The 25,963-nt window shown below is 47.2% G+C and overlaps 2 protein-coding genes across 2 annotated transcripts in view; one reads left to right on the top strand and one right to left on the bottom strand.

Moving 5' to 3' along the window:
* Nucleotides 1-25,963, bottom strand: part of LOC140717755 (uncharacterized) — a 56,238-nt gene that overhangs the window by 22,057 nt on the left and 8,218 nt on the right. Inside the window, exon 2 of the mRNA XM_073031470.1 lies at nucleotides 13,247-13,255. Within this exon, the coding sequence (XP_072887571.1) occupies nucleotides 13,247-13,255 (9 nt within the window). The remainder of the gene's footprint in view (nucleotides 1-13,246; nucleotides 13,256-25,963) is intronic.
* Nucleotides 206-25,844, top strand: LOC140717754 (histone H4). Its single transcript, XM_073031469.1, has 3 exons — nucleotides 206-330; nucleotides 14,689-14,800; nucleotides 25,121-25,844. Exon 3 carries the CDS (start codon nucleotides 25,196-25,198, stop codon nucleotides 25,505-25,507), a length of 312 nt encoding a protein of 103 aa, XP_072887570.1. The 5' UTR covers nucleotides 206-330; nucleotides 14,689-14,800; nucleotides 25,121-25,195; the 3' UTR covers nucleotides 25,508-25,844.

Here is a 25,963-nt window from a genome sequence, read left to right as displayed (position 1 = left end):
ATATATTGTCCGCTGTATATCTAAAAGTCTCTTGTGTTCACTGCAGTTCCACCAGCGGCCGTCTTTTGGGGTGTCGCGGTGGTGCACTTTTTTTGGAGAGAGAGAGATAGAGATTGAATGGAACAGTTACCCGGCCGGTTTTTCCAACCTTTATGAGTTCGATCCGTCGGAGTCTCATTGGGGAATGGACGCTCACTTGTGGCCTCTCCTGTAGCTAAGCCGTTCTTCCGTGGTGAGGTCGCCAATCCCAGGCAAGGAAAAGATGCACACGAACCCCACCACCGGCTGTCGCTATTAAACGCTGTCACAGGATTTCTAGCGTGTCTTCTGGTGCGTCTGGGGGGCCGTCTTTACAATCCCTCTTTTATCTGAACTCACGGGGTCTCAGATGTCAATCAGGTTGGGATGATGCAATCTCTCTCCATCTCTCCACCCACGTTGCCCTGAGGGTATACACGTAGTACAGTTCCCAATTCACAAAGGTGTCTCCACGAGACAATGACCACAGTCGCCAGCTTTTGCCTCGCCGTGAAACGAGGGACACCGCACGTATCTTTCTCTTCTCTTGGTTCATTGACCCCCCCCCCCTTCACTAGGGCTCTTGCGATTCTCACAAAGGAGGGGGCTGGGGTCATAACACTACATTGTAGCGGTATGCTACACGCAGCGCTGAAATAACGACACGTAGTCGGTGATCTGCAGTTGCAAAAGAGGTTTATTCAAACTTGGCGGCCTCGCTTAAAAGCCTTCCTGTTCCCGCCCTCCCCGGGCGGGAATACTGTAGGGGGCGTGTATTCACAGTCCTGTCCCGCGTGCGGGCTTTTCCCCTCGCTGGTGGAGCAGGCTTGGCGCCCTTTTTGGGACCGGCCTCAATGCCGGCACGCGCCACTTTGTGAGCCGGTGCGAGTGCGCTGGGAAGTGGGTCGCCACATAACCTCCCCCCCCCAGAACCGGCGATACACCCCCCAATGTACTCAGTCTGGGTCGGACTCTGTTTGGATGGTCTGCCTCTGCGCCGCGGTGCCTGAATCTCGACCGGCTGCGCCAAGTCCACATGGGCTGGTTTGAGTTGGTCCACTGTGAAAACCTCCTCTTCCCCCCCCCCCCCCCCACAAAGTCCAGTACGAATGTGGACCTGTTGTTTCTGATCACTGTAAACGGCCCCTCGTAGGGCCGCTGTAGCGGTGCCCGATATCCACCCTGTCGTACAAAAACAAACTTACAGTTTTGCAGGTCGGGTTCTGTCCATGCTGTGAAGTGGGTATGGGGGCCAGGTTACCAAGCCTCTCGCGTAGTCTGCCCAGGACTGCTGCGGGTTCTTCCTCTTGCCCCCTTGGGGCTGGTATGAACTCCCCTGGGACGACCAGGGGTGCGCCGTACACCAACTCGGCCGACGAGGTGTGCAGATCTTCTTTGGGCGCCGTGCGGATTCCGAGCAGGACCCAGGGAAGCTCGTCCACCCAGTTAGGCCCTTTGAGGCGGGCCATGAGAGCCGACTTCAGGTGACGGTGGAAATGCTCCACTAGTCCGTTCGACTGTGGGTGGTAGGCAGTTGTGTGGTGCAGCTGTGTCCCCAAAAGGCTGGCCATAGCTGACCACAGGCTCAAAGTGAACTGGGTGCCTCTGTCGGAGGTAATGTGGGCCGGTCCACCAAACCGAGATATCCAGGTTGCAATCAGTGCTCGGGCGCAAGATTCGGAGGTGGTGTCGGTGAGCGGGACTGCCTCTGGCCATCTTGTGAACCGGTCCACGATAGTCAGGAGTTGCCGCGCTCCTCGCGACACTGGCAGGGGCCCACGATATCCAAATGAATGTGGTTGAAACGCCGGCGGGTGGGGTGGAACTGCTGCAGCAGGGGTTTGGTGTGCCGCTGCATCTTGGCAGTTTGGCAGTGCATGCACGTTTTGGCCCATTCACTGACCTGCTTGCGGAGTCCGTGCCAAATGAACCTGTTGGCTACCATCCGGACGGTTGACCTGATGGAGTGGTGCGCTAAGTTGTGAATGGAGTCGAAAACGCAACGCCACCAGGCTGCCGGGACGACGGGGCGAGGTTGGCCGGTGGTGACGTCACAGAGTAGGGTCCTCTCACCTGGGCCTGCAGGGAGGTCCTGGAGCTGCAAAGCAAAGACTGCGGTTCTGTAACTAGGGATCTCCTCGTCTGCCTGCTGCGCCTCCGCCAGCGCTTCATAGTCTACCCCCGGGACAGGGCTTGGATGTTAGGGCGGGAGAGGGCGTCCGCCACAACATCGTCCTTTCCCGAGACATGCCGGACATCCATCGTGTATTTGGAGATGTAGGACAGATGTTGCTGCTGGCGGGACGACCAGGAGTCGGATGCTTTCGTGAACGCAAATGAAAGAGGTTTGTGGTCCGTGAACGCGGTAAAGGGCCTACATTCTAAGAAGTACCTGAAATGCCAGATTGCCAGTTATAGTGCCAACAGTTCCCGGTCGAAAGCACTGTATTTGAGCTCGGGTGGTCATAGGTGTTTGCTGAAAAACGCCAGTGGTTGCCAGCGACCCTCGATGAGTTGTTCCAGCACCCCACCGACTGCCATGTTAGATGCGTCCACTGTGAGGGCGGTAGGGACGTCCGTTCTGGGGTGCACTAGCATCGCGGCATTTGCCAAGGCTTCTTTGGTTTTAATGAAAGCGGCGGCGGACTCCTCATCCCAGGTAATGTCCTTGCCTTTACCCGACATCAGGGCGAACAGGGGGCGCATGATTCGGGCTGCTGAAGGGAGGAAGCGGTGGTAGAAATTTACCATACCCACGAATTCCTGAAGGCCTTTGATTATGTTGAGTCGGGGGAAATGATGGACCGTGTCTACCTTGGCGGGCAGAGGGGTTGCCCCGCCTTTAGTAATCCTGTGGCCCAGAAAGTCGATGTTGTCGAGCCCGAACTGGCATTTGGCCGGGTTGATTGTTAGGCCGTATTCACTCAGTCGGGCGTAGAGTTGACGGAGGATGTCGTCCAAATAGATGAAAGCGAAGTCCAGGTCGCGTCCCACCGCGTCCATTAACCGCTGAAATGTCTGTGCGGCATTCTTTAGGCCGAACAGCATGCGGAGGAACTCGAAAAGGCCGAACGGGTTGATGAGTGCCATTTTGGGGACGTCGTCCGGATGCATCGGGATTTGATGGTATCCCCGGACGAGGTCTACCTCGGAGAAGATCCGTGCGCCGTGCAGGTTTGCTGCAAAGTCCTCAATGTGCGGCACAGGGTAGCGGTCCGGTGTTGTAGCCTCGTTCAGCCTGCGGTAGTTGCCGCATGGACTCCAGCCCCCTGTTGCTTTGGGCACCATGTGCAGGGGGGAGGCCCATGGGCTGTCGGACCGCTGTATGATCCCCAATTCCTCCATCCTCTTGAACTCCTCCTTCGCTAGTCGGAGCTTGTCCGGGGGAATCCTTCGAGCACGGGATGGTCCTTGTATCGGGATGTGGTGCTGTATTCTGTGTCTGGGCATGGCTGCCGTGAACTGCGGCACCAGAACCGATGGGAAACCCGCCAGGACTCTGGTGAAGTCGTTGTCGGACTGTGTGATGGAGTCCAGGTGTGGGGCCGGCAACTGGGCTTCACCCAGGGAGAAAGTTTGAAAGGTCTCAGCGTGGACCAGTCTCTTCCTTGGCAGGTCGACCAGTCGGCTGTGAGCTAGCAAAAAATCTGCTCCCAGGAGCGGTTGGGCTACGGCCGCCAGTGTGAAGTGTTACGGATTCAAGCAACAATAAATATATGAGTTAGGCAGGGGTTTATATAACAAATAACACGTTTATTAAACACTGAAAACAAACCCCCCAAAAGTAAACAAATCACTAACATAACCAGAAATCAGCTGCTGTGCGGCAGCTTAAACAGTTCTTAAAGCAAGGAATCTTAAACAGTTCTTAAAGCGATGAAGCTTAAACAGTTCTTAAAGCGATGTTGCAAAAACAGTTCTTCAAAGTAGTATTGCAGAAGTTCAAAATGCTCACAGTCCATTTAAGGGAGAGACTTTTTAAGACGATTTAAATTCTCTTTCACGTCGTGTTGCTTCGGTTCCCAAAATCGAACTTTTCCCACTAAGAATTTACGTAGATGGACAAATGGAACGGCTTAAAGGCACTGACCTTTCCTTTACAGAACCGTTCCCAATCCTTTCTGCTATTTCACATGGATTAACACGAGAACAGTCAACGAATTCCTTCCGAATGAGGATCAAACACGGTCGAACCTGTTTCACCGTCGAAATCGATTCTCCTCGATCTTTTAACTCCCGAACTCCGATGTTCACTCACCACTGATTCTCAACTAGCAGTGTTATAAAGATACTCCTGGCAATGACATTTTAAACTTTAGGCATTAGATAAAACTTCATCTTTCAACTAAACTGCGTCATAACATTAAATCACGAAGTCAACATGGCAAATCCAGCCACGAACTGCCCCTCACTGGGAGGGGTCCTCCTTTTATACCCTGTAAAAAAAAAACTGTCACATGACCTCTACTGGTGGGAAAATGACATCACTCCACCATCACAAAACCATTACCTCAAGTCCAGTATATCTTCAACCCCAGTAATGTGACAAGGGTATGTAACAGAAGTCCCACGTGAACTGGCTGGAGCCGAACTGTAGCCGCACCGTATGGGTGCCATAGGTCCTTACTGTGCTGCCGTTCGCGGCCCTCAGGGTGGGACCCGGTTCTCTGTGGCGGGTGTCGTAACTCATCGGAGGTAAGACGCTGATCTCGGCTCCGGTGTCGACCAAAATGCAGCATCCCGACTGCTTGTCCCAGACGTTCAGGAGGCTATCCCGATGGCCAGCCGCTGTAGCCATCAGCGGTGGCTGGCCCTGGCGTTTCCCGGGAACTTGCAGGGCGGGCTACAGCGACGGGCTTCTGCGCCCCATCGCTGGTGGTAGAAGCACCATTGTCCGTTGGCCTGCCTCTGGGGTCAGTGGGCTCTGCGGCCAGGCCTGGTCTGGTATGCTGCTGGGAGCGTGGCCTGGTGATTTTTGTGATGGACGTCCCACTCTCCTTGGCTTTCCACAGCACGTCTGCCTGGGCCGCCACCTTACGGGGGGTCGCTGAAATCCGCGTCGGACAGCAGCAGACGTATGTCCTCGGGCAGCTGCTCCAGGAACGCCTGCTCAAACAAGAGGCAGGGCTTGTGTCCTCCGGCCAGGGACAGCATCTGGTTCATCAAAGCTGATGGTGGCCTGTCCCCCAAACCATCCAGGTGCAGTAAGCGGACAGCTCGCTCGCGCCGTGAGAGTCCGAAAGTCCTTATGAGCAGGGCTTTGAATTTTGTGTATTTGCCGTCCTCCGGGGGCGACTGTATGAACTCCTGAACCTGGGCGGCTGTCTCCTGGTCGAGGGAGCTCACCACGTAGTAGTAACAAGTGGCATCCGAGGTTATCTGCCGAATGTGGACTTGGGCTTCTGCTTGCTTGAACCATAGGTGAGGTCGCAGCGTCCTGAAGCTTGGCAGTTTTAACGAAAATGCATGAACAGATGCGGCGTTGTTCATCTCTGGTCCAAATATCGTTTGGGCTGTCGGGGTCACCAATTGTAGCGGTGTGCTACAAGCAGCGCTGAAATAACGACACGTAGTCGGTGAGCTGCAGTTGCAAAAGAGGTTTATTCAAGCTGCGCGGCCTCGCTTTAAAGCCTTCCTGTTCCCGCCCTCAGTCCCGTCCCGCGCACGGGCTTTCCCCTTGCTGGTGAAGCAGGCTTGGTGCCCTTTTTGTGACCGGCCTCAATGCCGGCACGCGCCACTTTGTGAGCCTGTTCAAGTGCGCTGGGAAGTGGGTCGCCACAATATTATTATTTTCTCTCTTGTATTTACACAAGTTATTGTCGTTTGCACATTGGTGATTTGGCCACACTGTTGGGTGCGGTCTTTCTGTTGTGGTTCTTGGATATACTGAGTAACGCCGTACAACATAGCTGCAAAATTAGGCTATTTGGCCCATCGAGTCCGCTCTGCCATTCAATCATGGCTGACCCTTTTCTCTCTGTGCAACCCCACTCCCTGGCCTTCTGCTTGCAAACTTTGATGCCGTGTCCAATCATGAGCCTATCAAGCTCTGCCTGAAATACACCCAGGAATGTGGCCTCCACAGCAGCCTGTGGTTATAAATTGCACTAATTCACCACCCTCTGACTAAAGAATTTCTCCGCATTTCTGTTTTGAATGGACAGCCCTCTATCCTGAGATTGTGCCTTCTAGTCCTAGACTCCCCCACCATAGGAAACATCCTTTCCACATCTACTCAGTCTAGGCCTTTCAGCATTTGAAATGAGATTCCCCCCCCACCCCATCCTTCGAACTTCCAGCGAGTACAGACCCAGAGCTATCAAATGTTCCTCGTATGATAACCGTTTCATTCCCAGAATCACCCTTGTGAACCTCTTCTGAACCGTTTCCAGTGCCAGCACATCTTTTCTTAGATGAGGAGCCCAAAGCTCATCACAATACTCAAGGTGAGGCCTCACCAACGCCTTATAAAGTCTCAGCATCACATCCCTGCTCTTGTATTCTAACCGCATGATGTGAATGCTAACATTGCTTTTGCCTTCCTCACCTCCGACTCTGCCTGCAAGTTATCTTTAGGTTGGTCTGCACAAAGACTCCAGGTCCCTTTGCATCTCAGGTTTTTGGATTTTCTCCCTATTTGGAAAATTGTCTGTACATGTATTTCTACTACCAAAGTGCACGACCATGCATTTTCCAACATTGTATTTCCTTTGCCATTGTCTTGCCAATTCTCCTAATCTGTCAAAGTACTTCTGCAGCCTACCTGTTTCCTGAAGAGTACCTGCCCTTCTTGTCATCTGCAAACTTGCAACAAATCCATCTATTCCATCATTTAAATCATTGATATACAGCATAAACAGAAGTGGTCCCAACACCGACCCCTGCGGAACACCACTGCTCACTGGCAGCCAACCAGAAAGGATCCTTTTATTCCCACTTGCTGACGTGCTGCCTTCTACCAATCAGCCAATGTTCTAACCACGCCAGTAACTTTCCTGTAATACCATGGGCTATTAACTTGGTAAGCAGCCTCATGTGTGGCACCTTGTCAAAGGCCTTTTGAAAGTCCAAATATATGACATCCGTTGCATCCCCTTTATTTATCCTGCGTGTAATCTCTTCAAAGAATTCCAACAGGTTCATCAGGCAAGATTACCCCTGTAGGAAACCATGCTGACTTTGTCCTTTCTTGTCCTGTCTTTCCAATGCTCCATAACCTCATCTTTAACAATTAACTCCAGCATCTTCCCAACCACTGAGGTCAGACTAACTGGTCTATAATTTCCTTTCTGCCGCCTTCCTCCTTTCTTAAAGAGTGGAGTGACATTTGCAATTTTCCAGTCCCCTAGCACCATGCCAGAGTCCAATACGTTTTGAAAGATCATTACTAATGGCACCACAACCTCTACCACTACCTCTGTCAGAACCCTAGGGTCCAGTTCATCTGGTCCAGGTGACTGATATACCCTCAGGTCTTTCAGCTTTTTGAGCACCTTTCCCTTATAATAATAACTGCACTCCCTTCTCTCCCCTCACACCCTTCAACATCTGGCACACGGCTAGTAACTTCCACTGATGCCAAATACTCATTTAGTTCATCTGCCATCTCCTCCCCCCCCCCACCCCGTTATTATTCCTCTGGCCTGATTTTCTAGCAATGCAATATCCAGTCTCATCTCTCCTTTTATGTTTTACATACTTGAAAAAGCTTCAACGATCCACTTTGATAATATTTGCTAGTTTGCTTGCATATTTAATCTTTAACCTCTTTAGGTTGCTCTCTGTAAGGTGTTAGAAGCTACCCAATCCTCTGTATTCTGAAATGTTTCTTTGTTTTATGCCCTCCCTTTTGGTTTTACATTAGCTTTGACTTCCTTGTCAGCCACAGTTGTACTATTTTGCCATTTGAGTATTTATTTGTTTCTGGAATACATTTATCCTGTACCTCCCTCATTTTTCTCAGAAACTCTCACCATTGCTGCTCTGCTGCCATCTCTGCCAGCATCTCCTTCCAATTTACTTTAGCCAACTCCTCTCTCATACCACTGTTACTACCTTTACTCCACTGAAACACTGCAATGTCAGACTGTACTCTCTCCCTATCCAATTTCAAGTTGAACTCAATGATACTGTGATCACTGCCTCCTAAGGGTTCATTACCTTAAGTTCCCTAATTGCCTCCTGTTCATTAAATAACACACAATCCAGTATAGCTGATTCCCTCGTAGGCTCAACGACAAACTGCTCTGAAAAGCCATCTCTTAGGCATTCAACAAACTCACTCTCTTGAGATCTGTTTCCAACCTGATTCTCCCAATTGACCTGGATGTTGAAATCTCCAATAACATTGCCCGTTTGACATGCCTTTTCTATTTCCTGTTGTAATCTGTGGTCCACATCCAAACAACTGTTGACGGCCTGTTTATAACTGCATCAACGTCCTTTTACACTTGCAGATTTTTTTAACTCTACTCACAATGATTCAACATCTTCCGATCCTATGGCACATCTTCCTACTGATTTGATACCATTCTCTACCAGCAGAGCCATGCCATCCCCATTGCCTACCTTCCTGTCCCTCTGATATGTCTAAATTGGGCATTTAGCTCTCAACTATAAATATTTTTCAGCCGTGATTCAGTGATGATCACATTATACATGACAATCCGTTAGAGGGCAATAAGATTATCCACCTTATTTTTTATACGCTGTGCATTGAGGTATAACACTTCAAGTATTGGATTTGCTACCCTTATTGATTTTGCATCCCTCTGCTGGCTGCAGTTATGTCCTATCATCTGCTCGCTCTTCCTGACAGTGTGACTGCATGCTATCTTTTCTTTCTTTACCAACTGTACTATCCTAAGTATTTTCATGCCAGTTCTCACGCCCCTGCCAAATCAGTTTAAACCCTCCCCAAGAGCTCTAACAAACCAGCAGTACGCCCACAAGAAAATAAATCCCGGGGTTGCGTATGATGACAGAAATGTATTTTGATATTACATTTACTTTCAGCTTTGAACTTTGTAGTAGAGAGCCGGGTGTTGTACTGGTCTGTGTCCTCACTGGCCGGTGCTGTGCTCTGGCAGCTCAGTGTGCTTGGAATACAGTGTCAGTGTTTTTACAGAAGTGTGTCCTTATTACACAATTGATCTTGTCCACCCTGGAGCTTGGAAGATTGACTGGAGACCAGAATGATTTTTTCAGACTGTTATTGGTCACAGGATCATTCTGGGATGGTCTGGAATATTTGTCCCATCAAGTTTATACCAACTCCTGCTACAACGTTTCCACAGTCCAATTCCCCACTCTGTCCCCACAGCTCTGCAGGTTATTTCCCCTGAAGGACCTGTCTAATTCCTCTTTGAACACTGGTTGTTCCTGCCACCACTCTAGTGAGTCCCATATTTCCCAAGGCAAAGTCAAGAATGTCTCCCTCCATGGTGGACCATCTACATACTGTTTCAGGAAACCTTGCTGAACACACAACAAATAATGCCCCAATCAAGTCTCAGGTGGTAAGGGAGTCCCAGTCACTCTGGGGAGATTATTCACTCAGTAAAGGTACTCTGTTGTTTTTACATCAGCCCATAACCTGCCGACATATCTGTGCCTCTCTCTTACTGGCTATTTGGAGCCCTACAGTACAATCCCATCACAGTGATTGCACTCTTCTTATTCCTGAGTTCTACCCGCATTGTCTCACTGGATGAACTTGAATTTGTGACATTCTGACTGATCAGCGGTACAGCTCCCCCAGCCTCATTCACCTCCCTCTGGACTGTCTGAATCTGAATCCTGGAATGTTTAGCTACCAGTCCTGCCCTTCTCTGTAATGGCTGAATCACTGTGCCATGTACTAATCCAGGCTCTAAGTACGTCTGCATTAACTGTTCTACACCCGGCACTGATACAAACACAATTCAGCCCCTCGGTGCCACTGTGCTCATTAACTGGGCCTAACTATGCAGTGGTGTACTGGGCTAATGGCATCAACACGGGTTGAAGTCATTCTGACCCTCGGCTCTGTAATGAGTCAACCTATAGCCGGGGAAGTGACGACACCCCTCATGTTAGTCTGTTTGCGGTAACTTTTTATTCTTTTTCTTATTTCTAATAGAAACATAAAAAATAGATGCTGGTGTAGGCCATTCGGCCCTTCGAGCCTGCACCGCCATTCAGTATGATCATGGCTGATCATCCAACTCAGAACCCTGTACCTGCTTTCTCTCCATACCCCCTGATCCCTTTAGCCACAAGGGCCATATCTAACTTCCTCTTAAATATAGCCAATGAACCGGCCTCAACTGTTTCCTGTGGCGGAGAATTCCACAGATTCACCACTTTCTGTGTGAAGAAGTTTCTCCTCATCTCGGTCCTAAAAGGCTTCCCCTTTATCCTTAAACTGTGACCCCTCGTTCTGGACTTCCCCAACATCGGAAACAATCTTCCTGCATCGAGCCTGTCCAATCCCTTTAGAATTGTATACGTTTCAATAAGATCCCCACTCAATCTTCTAAATTCCAGTGAGTATAAGCCTAGTTGATCCAGTCTTTCTTCATATGAAAGTCCTGCCATCCCAGGAGTCAATCTGGTGAACCTTCTCTGTACTCCCTCTATGGCAAGAATGTCTTTCCTCAGATTAGGGGACCAAAACTGCACACAATATTCTAGGTGCAGTCTCACCAAGGCCTTGTACAACTTCAGTAGAACCTCCCTGCTCCTGTACTCAAATCCTTTTGCTATGAATGCCAACATACCATTTGCCTTTTTCACCGCCTGCTGTACCTGCATGCCCACCTTCAATGACTGGTGTACAATGACACCCAGGTCTCGTTGCATCTCCCCTTTTGCTAATTGGCCACCGTTCAGATAATAATCTGTTTTCCTGTTCTTGCAACCAAAGTGGATAACCTCACATTTATCCACATTAAATTGCATCTGCCATGAATTTGCCCACTCAACTAACCTATCCAAGTCACCCTGCATCCTTTTAGCATCCTCCTCACAGCTAACACCGCTGCCCAGCTTTCCTCCCACTGTCCAAAGACGAATCGGTTAGTTGGTTAATTGGTCATTGCAAATTGCCACACGAATAGACTAGGGTTAAATTGGAGGCTGCTAAGTCGTGGTGCTTGATGGCCTTTTCTGTGCTTTATCTCTAAATAAAATATTCCTATAAACACTAAAACCTATTTTGTAAATTTTGTCCATCGCAGGTAAAGACCTTCCTACCACTGAGCATATCTACACAAAATGCTATTGCAGGAAAGCTGCATTCATCAGGAACCCCCAACACGCAGGACAAGCTCTCCTCTCATTGCTGCCATCAAGGAGTTGGTCAGAGAGCCTCAGGGACCACACCACCAGGTTCAGGAAAAGTTATCATCAGACCCCTGAGCCAAAAGGGATAACTTCACTTGCCCCATCACTGAGTTCTTCCCACAATCTGTGGACTCACCTTCAAGGACTCCATCCCATGCTCTCAATATTTATTGTTTGTTTATTTATTTTTCTTTCTTTTTGTATTTACAGAGCTTGTTGTCTTTTGCACAACAGTTGTTTGTCTGTCCTGTTGGGTGCAGTCTTTTAATGATTCTATTGTTTTTTTTAGTTTTTACTGTGAATGTCCTTGGGGTTGTATATGGTGACATATGCATTGATAATAAACTTATCTTGAACTTTGAAAATACACCAACTTTGAGCATCATTGATTATCAACAAAATATCATAAAATCCCTTTGAGGAAGTAATTTTAAGAAACTTTGATATTCTGATATTTTATCTGGAAATTATATACAAGATGTAATACAGCACACAGAAACTTGCTATTCAGCCCAGTCAGGCTGGAATTTATGCCTCACAAACCTTCTCAACTTTTCTCCATTTAATTATCATTTCTAGCTCTCTCTCTTTCAAATACTTAAGAGTTTCAAAGGACTTCAAAGACTTGCATACATTATTGTGGTTGCCACATCACAAAAAATAAGTAATGCTGGTTCAGAGATCTAGATAGTTTTAAAGGCTTTATTTAGGATATTTCCTGACCCTTCCCCACTCAAAAGTAGGCATAACAAGCCTATCATCAGTACTTTTTGATTAAAAACTCATGATCCTTTCCCGATTGCTCCATTAAAGACCAAAAATTGTGTTATGTTTCTTTCAGATCCATTTTTAAAAATTAAATGTAAATTTGAGGCCTATCTGGTATTTATTTATCTGTGCACGTAGTGCTACTGAGACACTGTAATTTGTCTATTTGGACTTACTTTCTGTGTTGATCCACATCCATCAACTGCACTACTGACCTTTCACTCTTCCCATCTCCTCTCCTGTAAGAGAACCCAATGATCCATGTAACAAAAATCCTCCGTCCTGCACCAGCTTGTGAGCCACACATATAACTGTACCACCTTTTTCTTTCTTCCCTCGCTAGCAGGTGACACTGGGATTGCCCCCTCCTCAGCACAGAGTTTCTACTTAATTTTTTCCCCAACTCCCCAAGTTCTGTTTGCAGGACTTTGCCTCTTTTGTTAGAACCAATATGGACACGACCTCTGGCTGCTCACCCTGACCTTTCAGAATGGCCTGTACTTGTTCAGTTACATCCTTGGCCCTGGTACCAGGGAGGTAATGCACCATCCTGCAGTCTCTCTCCTTGCCACAGATACACCTGTCTGTGACCCCGGCTAAAGACTCCCCCGTCACTGAGGCTCACCGAGAACACAGAACAATACAGCACAGGAACAGGCCCTTCTTCCCATGATGTCTGTGCTGAACACAATGTCAAATGGAACTAAATCCCTTCTGCCTGCATATAATTCATGTGCTTCAATTCTCTGAATATTCATGTGTTTATCAAAAACCCTGTTAAATGTCATTATCATATCTACTTCCACCACTCCCTATGGCAGCCCAAACCCGGCCCTCACCACTCTCTGTACGGAAACAGAAATCTTACCTGCCCTGACATCCCACGTTAAATTCTCACCCTGGCATTTTAAAGCTGTGCCTTCTCATATTTGATATTTCTAATCTGAGGAAGTGATTCTGACTGTCTACCTTGTCTGCACCTCTCATAGTTTTATAAACTTCTGTCAGGTCTCCCCTCAGATTCCTTCACTCCAGGGAAAACAGTCCCAGTTAGTCTGATCTTTCCTTGTAAATCAAGCCCGCAGTCCAGGTAACATTCCTGTGAATTGTTTCTGCACCTTTCCAGCTTAATCACATCCTTCCTCTCATGGTGACCAGAACTGCACAGGGTACTCCTGGTCTGGTGTAATTATTGATTTGTACAACTGTAATGTGATGTCCCAACTCCTCTCAGAGCCTTTGCCGATGAAGGTAAGCATGTCGTGCACCTTCTTCACCACCTTGTCTACCTGTGTTGGCACATTCAGGGAACTATTTACCTGTGCCTCAGGTTTATCTTTTCATCAACACTCCTCAGGACCCTGCCATTCACTGGGTATGTCCGACCTGCTTTAACTTCCCAAAATCCATCATTGTGCATTTGTCTGACACTGTAACAACACTTCTCTGTTTCTCTGCACTAATGCCCTAGCAATAAATGTCAATGAACCATTCACCTCTGAACTTTGGTCATATATGGTCTTATGAACCCCTCACCGCACCCGTCTCTATTTTGTTGTGCAGGCAACACCTCGACACTCCAGTAGTTATGTCATCCCAGCCTGAAACAGACCTGTTATTCTGTCTCAGTATGATAACCAGTCTTCAGTTCGTATGAACACACTTCCTTCCCAGTACTGAGATCTGGTCTTGTGCACCAGCCTTTCATGTGCGACCTTGGCAAATGGCTCCTGAAAATCCAAAATCACCACTTCTCCAACTTCCCCTGTAAAGTCTCAAATCTCTGGTATGTTTGTCAAACATGACTTAACATTCAGTAACCCAGGTTACAGGGACAAAAACCAGGTTCCAGATGGACAGGGTGGTGAAGAGGCTTTTGGAACACCGGCCTTCAGTCAGGGCACCGAATATAGAAGCTGGGATGAAATGGTGCAGTTGTACAACACGTTGGTTTGGCCGCCTTTCATAAATAGTGTTTAGTTTTAGTGATCATGCAGTATGACAGACACCATTGAGCTGGAAAGAGTGCAGAGGTGATTTACGGGCATGTTACTGGATCTCGAAGGACTGATTTGTGGAAAGCGTTTTGGATAATTTTCCTTGGAAAGTTGGAGAATGAGTGGCGATATTGCAGAGGTGTATAAAATAATAAGCGGCCTGGGTTGAGTCAAAGATAACAATATTTTTGTCAGGGTTGGGGAATCAAGAACTGGAGGGCATTGGTTTGAGATGAGATTTAATAGGAACCTGAAGGGCAACTTTTCCACACACAGGCTGGTCAGTGTATGGAGTGAGCTGCCGGGGGGAGTGGTTGAGTCAGGTATATTTAAAAAAAGTACTTGGACAGGTAGATGGGAAGGAAAAGTTTTGAAGGATATGGGCTAAGGAGGAGGATAGCCTTGTTCTTAATGTGGGGGTGAGGGGGTGACAGACCACAAGCTCAGATGGGAACTTTGGTCAGCGTGGACCATTTGAGCTGACGGGCTCGTTTCTGTGCTGTGTGAATCTGACTGTAAACCCTGTTGACTTAGTACAATCACATTAAACTTTTCTAAATGACTTGTTATTTCTTCACAGATTATAGACTCCAGTACTTGAAGTGAAGTTAACTGGACTACAGTCACCTGGTTTTTATCTTCCACCCTTCTTCAACAATGGTTTTCAACTCCACTGGGACCTTTCTGTAACAGTGAGTTTTGACAGACTTCAATGTCTCTACTTTCTCTCCAGACTTCCTGTGAAACCCTCCAGTGCAGGTCGTTGGGACTTGGAAATGTTTGCATTTAGTCCCATTAGTTTCTCCCTCATTATGATGATTGTTACACGTTATGGCACAATGTTGAAATGTCACTGTTAGATATCTCTGGGATGTTTGCTGTGTCCCCACTGTGAACACTAATTAAAATTATTGAGTTAACCTATCTGCTTTTTCCTTGTTAGTTTTAGCTTTTGTCTCATCACTGGTTCCTGGAAAAATCCTGATCCTCTTTTCTACTGCCAACCCTTGCCTCTTTTTATGCACTTTGATTTAATATTTCCCTTGAACTCCATTGACCACAGAATGTTCTTTGCTCTCTGTGATCCCTCTGTAGAATCGGGATCAATGTCTGCTGACTGTTATGAACAGTCTCCTTAAACATTGCCACTGCTCATTGCTGACCTGTCCCTGAGCATATTTACCCCATCTTCCCCAGACAACTGCACTGTTACGTCTCTGTAATTGTCTTTATTTAGGTTGACGACACTGGTTCTGGACCCTGGTGTTCACCCTCAGTCTGTGGTCTGGAGTTCTCCCACATTGTGCTCACTTCTTCAGGGATCCTTCACCACAAGATCTCTCTGCATTCCCACCTCAGTACACAGATTACATCTGAAATGTCCTGTTCCTGGGTAAGATCCTGCTGTAAGAAACTGTCTCTGACCACTCCACAAATTCCTCTTCCACTGTACCAGTTTGATCAGCTTAATCAACACACAGACTGACGCAAACACGCACAGAATACTGCAGGAGCTCAGCAAAGAGTCGACATTTCGGGCTGAGAACCTTCATCAGGATTAGAAAGAAAGGGACAAAAGCCAGAATAAGGTGCTGGGGAGGGGGAGGAGGACAAGTGAGTGGGGGAGGGGGTGGTTTGTGGAGGGATGATGATGAGAGGACCTGGGTGACAGACAGGAAAGGCAAAGAGATGAAGAGAAAGGAATCCAGTAGGAGAGAACGTTGGACCATGGGATGACACGAAGGAGGTGGAGAACCAGAGAGAGTTGATGGGCAAGTCATGATGGTGCGTGAGGAGAGGTAAAGGGGGTAAATGGCACCAGAATGGGGGAAAAGTCAGAAGATAAATAGTAGTTCGGTGAATGTGTGGAAACAGAGGGCAGTGATTTCTGAAATTTAGAGAAATCAATATCAGAATATGAGATGTTGCTCGTCCAACCTGTAGTTGGCCTCATCGTAGCAGGAGAGGAGGCCATGGACAGACATGTTAGTGATGGCCCTCTGCTGCGTCAGGGTTGACCATGGATATTGTACCCTCGCTCTGAAAGTCAATATCCAAGCCAGGGTAGTACGATACGTAAAGCAAGCTGTTGCCCTTGCAGGGGCTACTGCTCTCCACACAGCTGATGAATCCAGATCAACGGCAGAGACCGATGGGGTCAGGCACCAACAGTGTCACAGGATTGCCAGTCTGCATTGAACATCTGACTGACAGGGAATCCAGCTCTGGATTGTTCCTCGGGGTTTACTCCCGAAGCCTTCCCCATGAATGGGTCGAGCCACAAGCCAGTAGAGGTTTTAGATCAGAATTTTCCTTCCACTAGAGGAGCTGCCAACCGTGGGTGAAAGCTCCATCTGCCCATAGCAGTTAGTTATATGATGCCAGTAAACCCATTTAGACCCTCCCCTGTCACTAAGAAAGAGTTTGTCAGGCTTCGTAGCTAAGCCATATGTAAAAGCCAGGACCTGGACTTGGTTGACAGAGGCAATTTGAAGCAGCAATTAATAGGAAGTGACAGCTTGTCCCCATTACCACCCCACCACTGGTTAAGACACCTGTAAGGCACCAATATGTCAGTCTGTGAATGGGAAATGGAACTAGAATGCATTGCCACTGGCAGATTGTGGTTGTTGCAGCTCACAGAGCAAAGGTACTCGATGTAGTGGTACCCCAATCTGCTTCCGATTAAATCTCTCATGACAATCACATTTCCATTCTCACCTCTCTTTGATATTTCCTCTTTTGTGCTTTATCCCATCGGGAGGAACACCTGAGGATCTTGAGACCACTCCTACCCGTGTCTTCTTTCCCTCCCCTTTCACCATCACTGTCCCTACATGTAAGGTAACTATGAAAAGTATTCATGCTGCTGTAAAGTTTTCATGTTTTAATGTTTTACAACTTTGAATGACAGTGGATTGAATTTGGCATTTGTTTTACTGATCAAGAGAAAAAGACTTTTTTGTCAAAGTGAAAGCAGATCTCCACAAAGTGCTTTAAATTAATTACAGATATAAAACACAAAATAATTGACTGTATAAATATTCACCCCCAAATCATCACTGGTACAGCCAAGTAGTTTTAGGAATTACATTGTAAGTTAAGTGGAGGTCTCTGTGTGAGTCAAGGTGTTTCAATTGATTGTAGTAAAAATACACGACTGTTGGTAGTCAGTATTCTGGGAGAAACTACACCATAAAAACAAATTAACACTCTGAGCAGCTCTGCAAAAAGGTAATTGAAAAACACAATTCAGGAGATGGATACAAAAAAATTTTCAAGTCACTGAATATCCCTTGGAGTACAGTTAAGTCACTCATCCTGAAATGGAAAGAATATGGCAGAGCTGTAAATCTGCCAGGAACAGGCCATCCTCAAAAACTGAGTGACTGTGCAAGAAGGGGACGAGTGAGGGAGGCCACCAAGAGACCTATGCTAACTCTAGAGAAATCACAATCTTCAGTGGCTGAGATGGGAGAGACTGTGTATACAACAACTGTTGCCCAGATGCATCACCTGTCAGAGCTTTATGGGAGAGTGGCAAAGAGAAAGCCGTTGTTGAAAAAAGCTCTCATGAAATCTCACCTGGAGTTTGCCAGAAGTCTCTGAAGTCAACTGGAAGAAGGTTCTATAGTCTGATGAAACAAAATTGACCTTTTTGGCCATCAGATTAAACACTAAGCTTGGCGCAAGACAAACACCGCACAGCATCAAAAACACACCATCCCAGCATGGTGAGGCTGCATCATGCTGTGGGGCTGTTTCACTGCAGCAGGCCCTGAAAGGCTCATAAAAGTAGAGGGTAAAATGAATGCAGCCAAATACAGTGAAATCTTGGAGGAAAACCCAATTCAGTCTGCAAGTGAACTGTGACGTAGGAGAAGATTCATTTTCCAGCAGGAGAATGACCACAAGTATAAAACCAAAACTGCACAGGAATGACTTAAAACCAAAGTTAATGTCCTGGAGTGGCCAAGTCAGAGTCCAGACCTCAATCCAATTGAGAATTTGTGGCTGGACTTGAAAAGATCTGTTCACTCATGAACCACATGCAATCTGACAGAGCTTCAGCAGTTTTGTAAAGAAAAATGGGAAAAATTTTCAGTGTCCAGATGTGCAAAGCGGATAGAGACCTATCCCCACAGAGCCAACGGTAATTACTGACAAAGGTGCATCAACTTGACTTGAAGGAGGTGAATACCAATGCAATTAAATTATTTTGTGTTTTATATTTGCAATTAGATCACTTTGTAAAGATCTGTTTTTCACTTTGACACCAGAGAGTCCATTCTGCTGATCAGTTTGGGAAAATAAAGCCAAATTAAATCCACTGTGAATCAACGTTGCAAAACAATAAACATGAAAACCGCCAAAGGAGACTGAATACTTTTGATGGCACTGTATCCACCCCTTCACCAGCACGTTATGAACAAATCCACCCTGCTCCTTTCCATTTTGCCGATTCCGTGTGGAACATTGGACATGTAGGAATGTCAAATTCCCAGTCCAAGTCTCTGTAACCATGTCCCTGCAATAGCTGGTAGATCAAACATATTCGTCAGTACACAATATGGAACAGATGGCAACCCCCCCTTCAGTCCACAATATCTGCACCAATCATAACAGTGTTTAGACTTTATAAAGTACTGGTGAGTTCTCACTGGAGTATTGTGAGCATTTGTGGGCCCTTTATCTTAGGAAGGATGAGCTGAAACTGGATGTGTTTCAAAGGAGATTCTCAAAATTGACTCCAGGATTAAACAGCTTGGCATATGAAGAGTGTTTGATTGCTCTGGGCCTGTACTCACTGGAATTTAGGTCAATAAGGGCTGACCTAATTGAAACCTATCGAATGGTGAAAGGCCTTGATAAAGTGGATGTGCGGAGGATGGGAGTGTCTGAGACCAGAGGACGCAGCCTCAGAATAGAGCACCATCCTCGTAGAATGTGGAGATGAGGAATTTCTTTAGCCAGAGAGTGGGGAATCTGTGGAATTTGTTGCCTCGGGCAGCTGTGGAGCCAAGACTTTATGTATATTTAAGGCAGAGGTTGGTAGATTCTTGATTGGTCAGATCATGAAAGGTTGTGGGGAGAAGGCAGGAGATTGGGGCTTTGAGGGAAAATGGATTAGCCATGATGAAATGATGGAGCAGATTTGATGGGCCTAATGGCCTAATTCTGATCCTATATCTTAGAGTCTGTATCACCTCCTCAGAAACCTCAATCAGCTTTATCAAGTGTGATCTGCCTGCACAAAGCCATGCTGATTGTCCCTAAGCAGGCCGTGCCTTTCCAAATGAGCATAAACCCTGTACCTCAATATCCTCCCCTGTAGCTTCTCCACCACTGAAATGAGGCTGCCTTGCCTATAGATCCCTAAATTCTTGTTATTTCCTTTCTTGATCAAAGCTGCAACATTTGCTACACTCCAGTACTGAGGGACCTCATATGTTGCAATTGAGGACACAGACAGACAGACATACTTTATTAATCCCGAGGGAAACTGGGTTTTGTTACAGTCGCACCAACCAAGAATAGTGTAGAAATATAGCAATATAAAACCATAAATAATTAAATAATAATAAGTAAATTATGCCAAATGGAAATAAGTCCAGGACCAGCATATTGGCTCAGGGTGTCTGACACTCCAACGGAGGAGTTGTAAAGTTTGATGGCCACAGGCAGGAATGACTTCCTATGACGCTCAGTGTTGCATCTCGGTGGAATGAGTCTCTGGCTGAATGTACTCCTGTGCCTAACCAGTACATTATGCATTGGATGGGAGACATTGTCCAAGATGGCATGCAACTTGGACAGCATCTTCTTTTCATACACCACCTTCAGAGAGTCCAGTTCCACCCCCACAACATCACTGGCCTTACGAATGAGTTTGTTGATTCTGTTGGTGTCTGCTACCCTCAGCCTGCTGCCCCAGCACACAACAGCAAACATGATAGCACTGGCCACCACAGACTCGTGGAACATCCTCAGCATCGTCTGGCAGATGTTAAAGGACCTCAGTCTCCTCAGGAAATAGAGACGGCTCTGACCCTTCTTGTAGACAGCCTCACTGTTCTTTGACCAGTCCAGTTTATTGTCAATTCGTATCCGCGGGTATTTGTAATCCTCCACCATGTCCACACTGACCCCTTGGATGGAAACAGGGGTCACCAGTGCCTTAGCCCTCTTCAGGTCCACCACCAGCTCCTTAGTCTTTTTAACATTAAGCTGCAGATGATTCTGCTCGCACCATTTGACAAAGTTTCCCACCGTAGCCCTGTACTCTGCCTCATCTCCCTTGCTGATGCATCTAACTATGGCAGAGTCATCAGGAAACTTCTGAAGATGGCAAGACTTTGTGCAGTAGTTGAAGTCTGAGGTGTAGATGGTGAAGAGAAAGGGAGACAGGACAGTGCCCTGTGGAGCCCCAGTGCTGCAGACCACTCTGTCTGACACAGTGTTGCAAGCTGACGTATTGTGGTCTGCCAGTCAGGTAATCAATAATCTATGACACCAGGGAAGCATCACTGTCAGCTTCTCACCCAGCAGAGCAGGGCGGATGGTGTTGAACGCACTGGAGAAGTCAAAAAACATGACCCTCACAGTGCTCGCTGGCTTGTCCAGGCGGGCGTAGACACGGTTCAGCAGGTAGACGATGGCATCCTCAACTCCTAGTCGAGGCTGGTAGGCGAACTGGACGGGGTCTAAGTGTGGCCTAACCATAGGCCGGAGCTGCCCTAGAACAAGTCTCTCCAGGGTCTTCATGATGTGGGAGGTCAATGCCACCGGTCTGTAGTCATTGGAGCCACTGGGGCGCGGCGTCTTCGGTACAGGGACGAGGCAGGTCATCTTCCATAGCACAGGAACCCTCTGGAGACTCAGGCTCAGGTTGAAGACATGGTGAAGTACTCCACATAGCTGGGGGGCACAGGCTTTGAGCACCCTGGGGCTGACACCATCCGGGCCTGCAGCCTTGCTTGGGTGGAGACGTTTCAGCTGTCTTCTCACCTGTTCAGCTGTGAAGCCCTCCGTGGTGGTTTCAGGTGGGGGAGGGGTGTAGTCCTGAGAGCAGGGTGGGGGGTTGTGAGGAGGGGTAGGAGGGGAGAGTGGAGTATGTGTTGATTGGGGGCCGAAAACAGATGAATCATGTGGGGGATGGGCAGGGGCCACAGTGTCAGATCTGTTGAAGAACAGGTTAAGTTTGTCATCCCTGTCCACACTGCCTTCAGCTCCTCTGTTGCTAGTTTGCCGGAAACCAGTGATGGTCCTCATCCCACTACAGACCTCTCTCATGTTGTTCTGCTGGAGTTTCCACTCAAGCGTCCTGACGAAGGGTCTCGGTCCGAAACGTCGACAGTGATTCTTCCTATAGATGCTGCCTGGCCTGCTGTGTTCCACCAGCATTTTGTGTGTGTTTGAATTTCCAGCATCTGCAGATTTCCTCGTGCGTCCTCCTAAACCTGTCTTTAGCCTCCCTGATCTTGGCTTTCAGGTCCCTCTGTATTGTCCTCAACTCCTCCCTATTTCCATCCCTAAATGCCCTCTTTTTAGCGTTCAGGTTGTCCTTAATGTCCTTTGTTACCCATGACTTGTTATTTGAATAATGAAGGACAGTTCTTGCCGGAACATTGCAGTCCACACAGAAGTTGATGTAACCAGTGATGCACCCTGTGAGCCCATCAATGTCCTCTCCATGAAAAATGTCACCTGATCTTAACAGCGTATTTAGTGACGTCGTTGAAGTTATCAATCACATCAAAGTAAAAGCCCTTAACTCACATCTGTTTGAGCAGCTTTATGAAGAAATGGATACAGAGCACAAATGCCTTCTCTTTCACACTGAAGTCAGGTGGCTATCAAGATGGAGAGCCCTGGCCAAGGTTTTTGAGTTAAGAGAGCAGCTACAGAGATTTCTTTCAGGAAAAACGTCACCACTGGCAGCACACTTGATGAGGAGTGGATAGCAAAACTGGCTTATCTGTGTGACATCTTCAACCTGCTCAATGAACTCAATTTGTCACTTCAGGGGAGAATGACAACTATCCATGTCAGCGCGGGAAGATCAACTCCTCGAGCTTGCAAATGACGGTGGGCTGAAAAATATGTTTGACATAACATCTCTGCCGGCATTCTGGATCAAAGTCAAGGCTGAATATCCTGAGATAGCCACGAAAGCACTGAAAACGTTGCTTCCGTTTCCAACATCATATCTCTGTGAAGCAGGGTTTTCTGCAACGAATGCAACAAAAACTAAATTGCGGAATAGACTGGATATAAGGAGCAAACACGAGGAAATTTGCAGATGCTGGAAATTCAAACACACACAAAATGCTGGTAGAACACAGCAGGCCAGGCAGCATCTACAGGAAGAAGCACTGTCGACGTTTCAGGCCGAGACCCTTCATCAGGACATAAGGAACCCCCTTTGAGTATTGCTGTCTCCCATCACACCTCGATGAGACCGCCTTATTGCAGGGAAACAAGCCCAGGGCTCTTACTGATTCACCAATATTGGTGTGTTGCAATGATTTTATATGTTCATACGAGGAAAATATGCGCTGTGTGTTTAATATCCAAATGTTACTTAACATGTTATGATGCTATTGACTTATAAGTGCCCTATAATTGACTTATCACTATATGCATGGGAGGAAAATATGCACTGTGTGTTTAATATTAAATTCTTTAGATAAACCCTTTTAGAAACAAAATTGAGTGTATTAATTAGCCACTTATAAGTGACTTATAGTTTCACCTGTATTCTGGTATATATTAACAAACCCCCGCTCCCCCCCCCCCCCCCCCCCGCCATCCGGTCCGCAAGAATATTGTCAATATTAAATGGGTCTGCAGTGCAAAAAAAGTTGGGAGCCCCGACATAGATCCTTGTCAAATCCCCAGCAATCTGCTCACTTGCTTCTTTCACTATTGTAGGATATTTGCCTTCAGTTCTTGGAGTCTTATCCATCTTATTGCTTTTCAGACATCCCAGCACAGCCTGCTCCTTAATCTCAACACGTCTCTGCACATTAGCATGTCTCACATTGTTTTCATTGACATTCAATTCCTTCTCCTCAGTAAATATTGACACAACGGACTCATGTAGTAGCTCAGCCACTTCATCTAACTTCAACCACATCATTCCTCCTTTAATCTTGAGTGGACCTTTCCAGTCTCTGGTTATCCCTGTTTAACTAATATGAATCAAAAGGCCTTGGGATTATCTTTGATCCCACTCCACAAGGACAGTTTGAGGCCCCATTTGGCCTTTCCTATCACCAGCTTTAGCATTTCCTCGCTATCTTTATATTCCAAAGATACCCAGTCTGATTTTAGCTTCTTAAACCTTCCATATCCTTCTGACTAAATTCAGGATCTCTCCATTCATCCAAAGTTCCCTTACCTTACCATCCTTGTCCTTAATCCTTAAAGGAACATGCTGATCCTGAACTCAGATCTGCTGGTCTTTAAACAACTCCCACATGTCAGATGTGGACTTGTCTGACAGTGGCTGCTCCCAATCAATGCCCCTTGGCTTCTGTCTTACTCATAACTAACGAACAAAATAAATTGTGATCGTCAGCTGGCCTGGCTCGTTTCCCTGAACTAATTCCCGTCTGTTCTCGCCTCTGGTAGGGCTCTGTACATAATGTTTCAAACATTCCTCGGAATCGCTAAAGAAATCTTGAGCACCTAAGCATTGAGCAAGATGCAGTCAATTCTAGGGAAGATAAAGTCTCCCACTATGACAGTTCCGTTCTGCACCTCCCCATAAACATAAACCTCTGTGTTCCTCCACCTCCCGGTGGTTATTGGGGGCCAATACTATAATCCAATCCGTGTGACTGTAGATTGCCTCTGTAAGTGAGCCCTCCAGTTTGCTGTGACATTCCCAGTGGGGTAACCTCTGCATCTTATAACCCCCCTCCCCCCCACTCACATGTAAAACAATGAAACCTAGAGATGTTGAGCTCCTCTCCTTGGACCCGTCTCACCTTTCCCTCGGGACCTCAATGATCCTCGTACCTAAAGCCCTCACCCACCTCACACCAGCTCCTCAGCCACCCCTTTACCTGGGCTTTAGAAGGCGCCAAAGTGCGGTCTATATATCCTTATATCTGCCTATGTATCCTGTTCCTTTATGTGACTGGACTTTCATTTCCCTCGCGACCCAGAGGAACAATTGTTCTGATGAATTAACCCTCTCATCACTGAAAGTGACTGCACCCTCGCCCACCAACTGCTGTGTGTGAGGGTGCTCGCACTGGTCATGGGGCCGGGGAGGGACAGAATGAGGTCCTCGGGGATTTGCGGAATGGAAAAGCACTTCCTATAGTTTAAAGCAGGAGAATCAGCAAATTTCCAGAAATCTTCCAGTCTGTACATGTTTCATGCCATCTTGGACAGTGACTCCCATCCACTCCATAATGTACTGGTTAGGCACAGGAGTACATTCAGCCAGAGACTCATTCCACCGAGATGTAACACTAGCGTCATAGGAAGTCATTCCTGCCTGTGGCCATCAAACTTTACAACTCGTCCCTCGGAGTGTCGGACAACCTGAGCCAATAGGCTGGTCCTGGACTTATTTCCACTTGGCATAATTTACTTATTATTATTGAATTATTTATGGTTTTATATTGCTATATTTCTACACTATTCTTGGTTGGTGTGACTGTAACGAAACCCAATTTCCCCCTGGATCAATAAAGTATGTCACTCTGTCTGTCTAGAGTGGATGTGGAGGGGATGTTTCCTATAGTGGGGGAGTCTAGGATCAGAGGACACAGATAGAGTGGGTGTGGAGAAGATGTTTCCTATAGTGGGGAAGTCTAGGATCAGAGAACACAGATGGAGCTGGAGCGCTTTGTGTCGGATAAATCGTTGGAAATTGGCGGGTGTGGTAAAGTGAAGGCGGAGCTGGGCGATGAGAAGCCGTTCTCGGCTCTGTCCGTCACTCTGACTGTCTCCTCCCCTCCCCACCTCTATCTCTCTGCGCGTTTTTCGGGCAGGTCGGGGCGCTGTGTATAAAAGGAGACAGCAGCAGTCGGTTTGTCACTGAGCAGCGACCTGAGTGAAGCAGCATCATGTCCGGCAGAGGGAAAGGAGGCAAAGGACTGGGCAAAGGCGGAGCCAAGCGGCACCGTAAAGTGCTCCGTGATAACATCCAGGGCATCACCAAACCGGCCATCCGCCGTCTGGCTCGCCGTGGCGGCGTCAAGCGGATCTCGGGTTTGATCTACGAGGAGACCCGCGGGGTGCTGAAGGTTTTCCTGGAGAATGTGATCCGGGATGCGGTCACCTACACTGAACACGCCAAGCGCAAGACGGTCACTGCCATGGATGTGGTGTACGCTCTGAAACGCCAGGGCCGCACTCTCTATGGCTTCGGCGGCTGAAAAACTCCCACTTCCTCCCGAGAACACAAAGGCTCTTCTAAGAGCCACCCACCGCCTCACAGACGGAGCCGTGTCCACAACCTTTTAATTATTTTTTGTCGATATATTAATCTGGTTTCATTTGAAATAGATTAATCATACCTCTTGAAATATATATAGCTGCGATTGTGCCTTTCCAGGCGGTGATTACCGTAAATGTTGAATGCATTTATATCGATCTTAATCATTCTGTCCATCTCGGACAAAAATCAGTTAAGTCGATTCCGTAATCATGCATTCAAATCTTAACTGAGGGAATTAGATATTAAATGATACTGAAAATCAATGATACGTGATAGAATTAATTGTAAATAAAAAGTTATCAAGCTGGGCGCTCTGAAATTGGCGGGCGGTTCGAAATTAATCGGGCGCCAATCACAGTGCATTCTGATTGGATGAAGTCCGACCGCCAGTTAA

Source organism: Hemitrygon akajei, chromosome 28 (genome assembly GCF_048418815.1).
Source record: "Hemitrygon akajei chromosome 28, sHemAka1.3, whole genome shotgun sequence".
Lineage (NCBI taxonomy): Eukaryota > Metazoa > Chordata > Chondrichthyes > Myliobatiformes > Dasyatidae > Hemitrygon > Hemitrygon akajei.
This window is presented reverse-complemented; position numbering and strand designations above follow the sequence as displayed.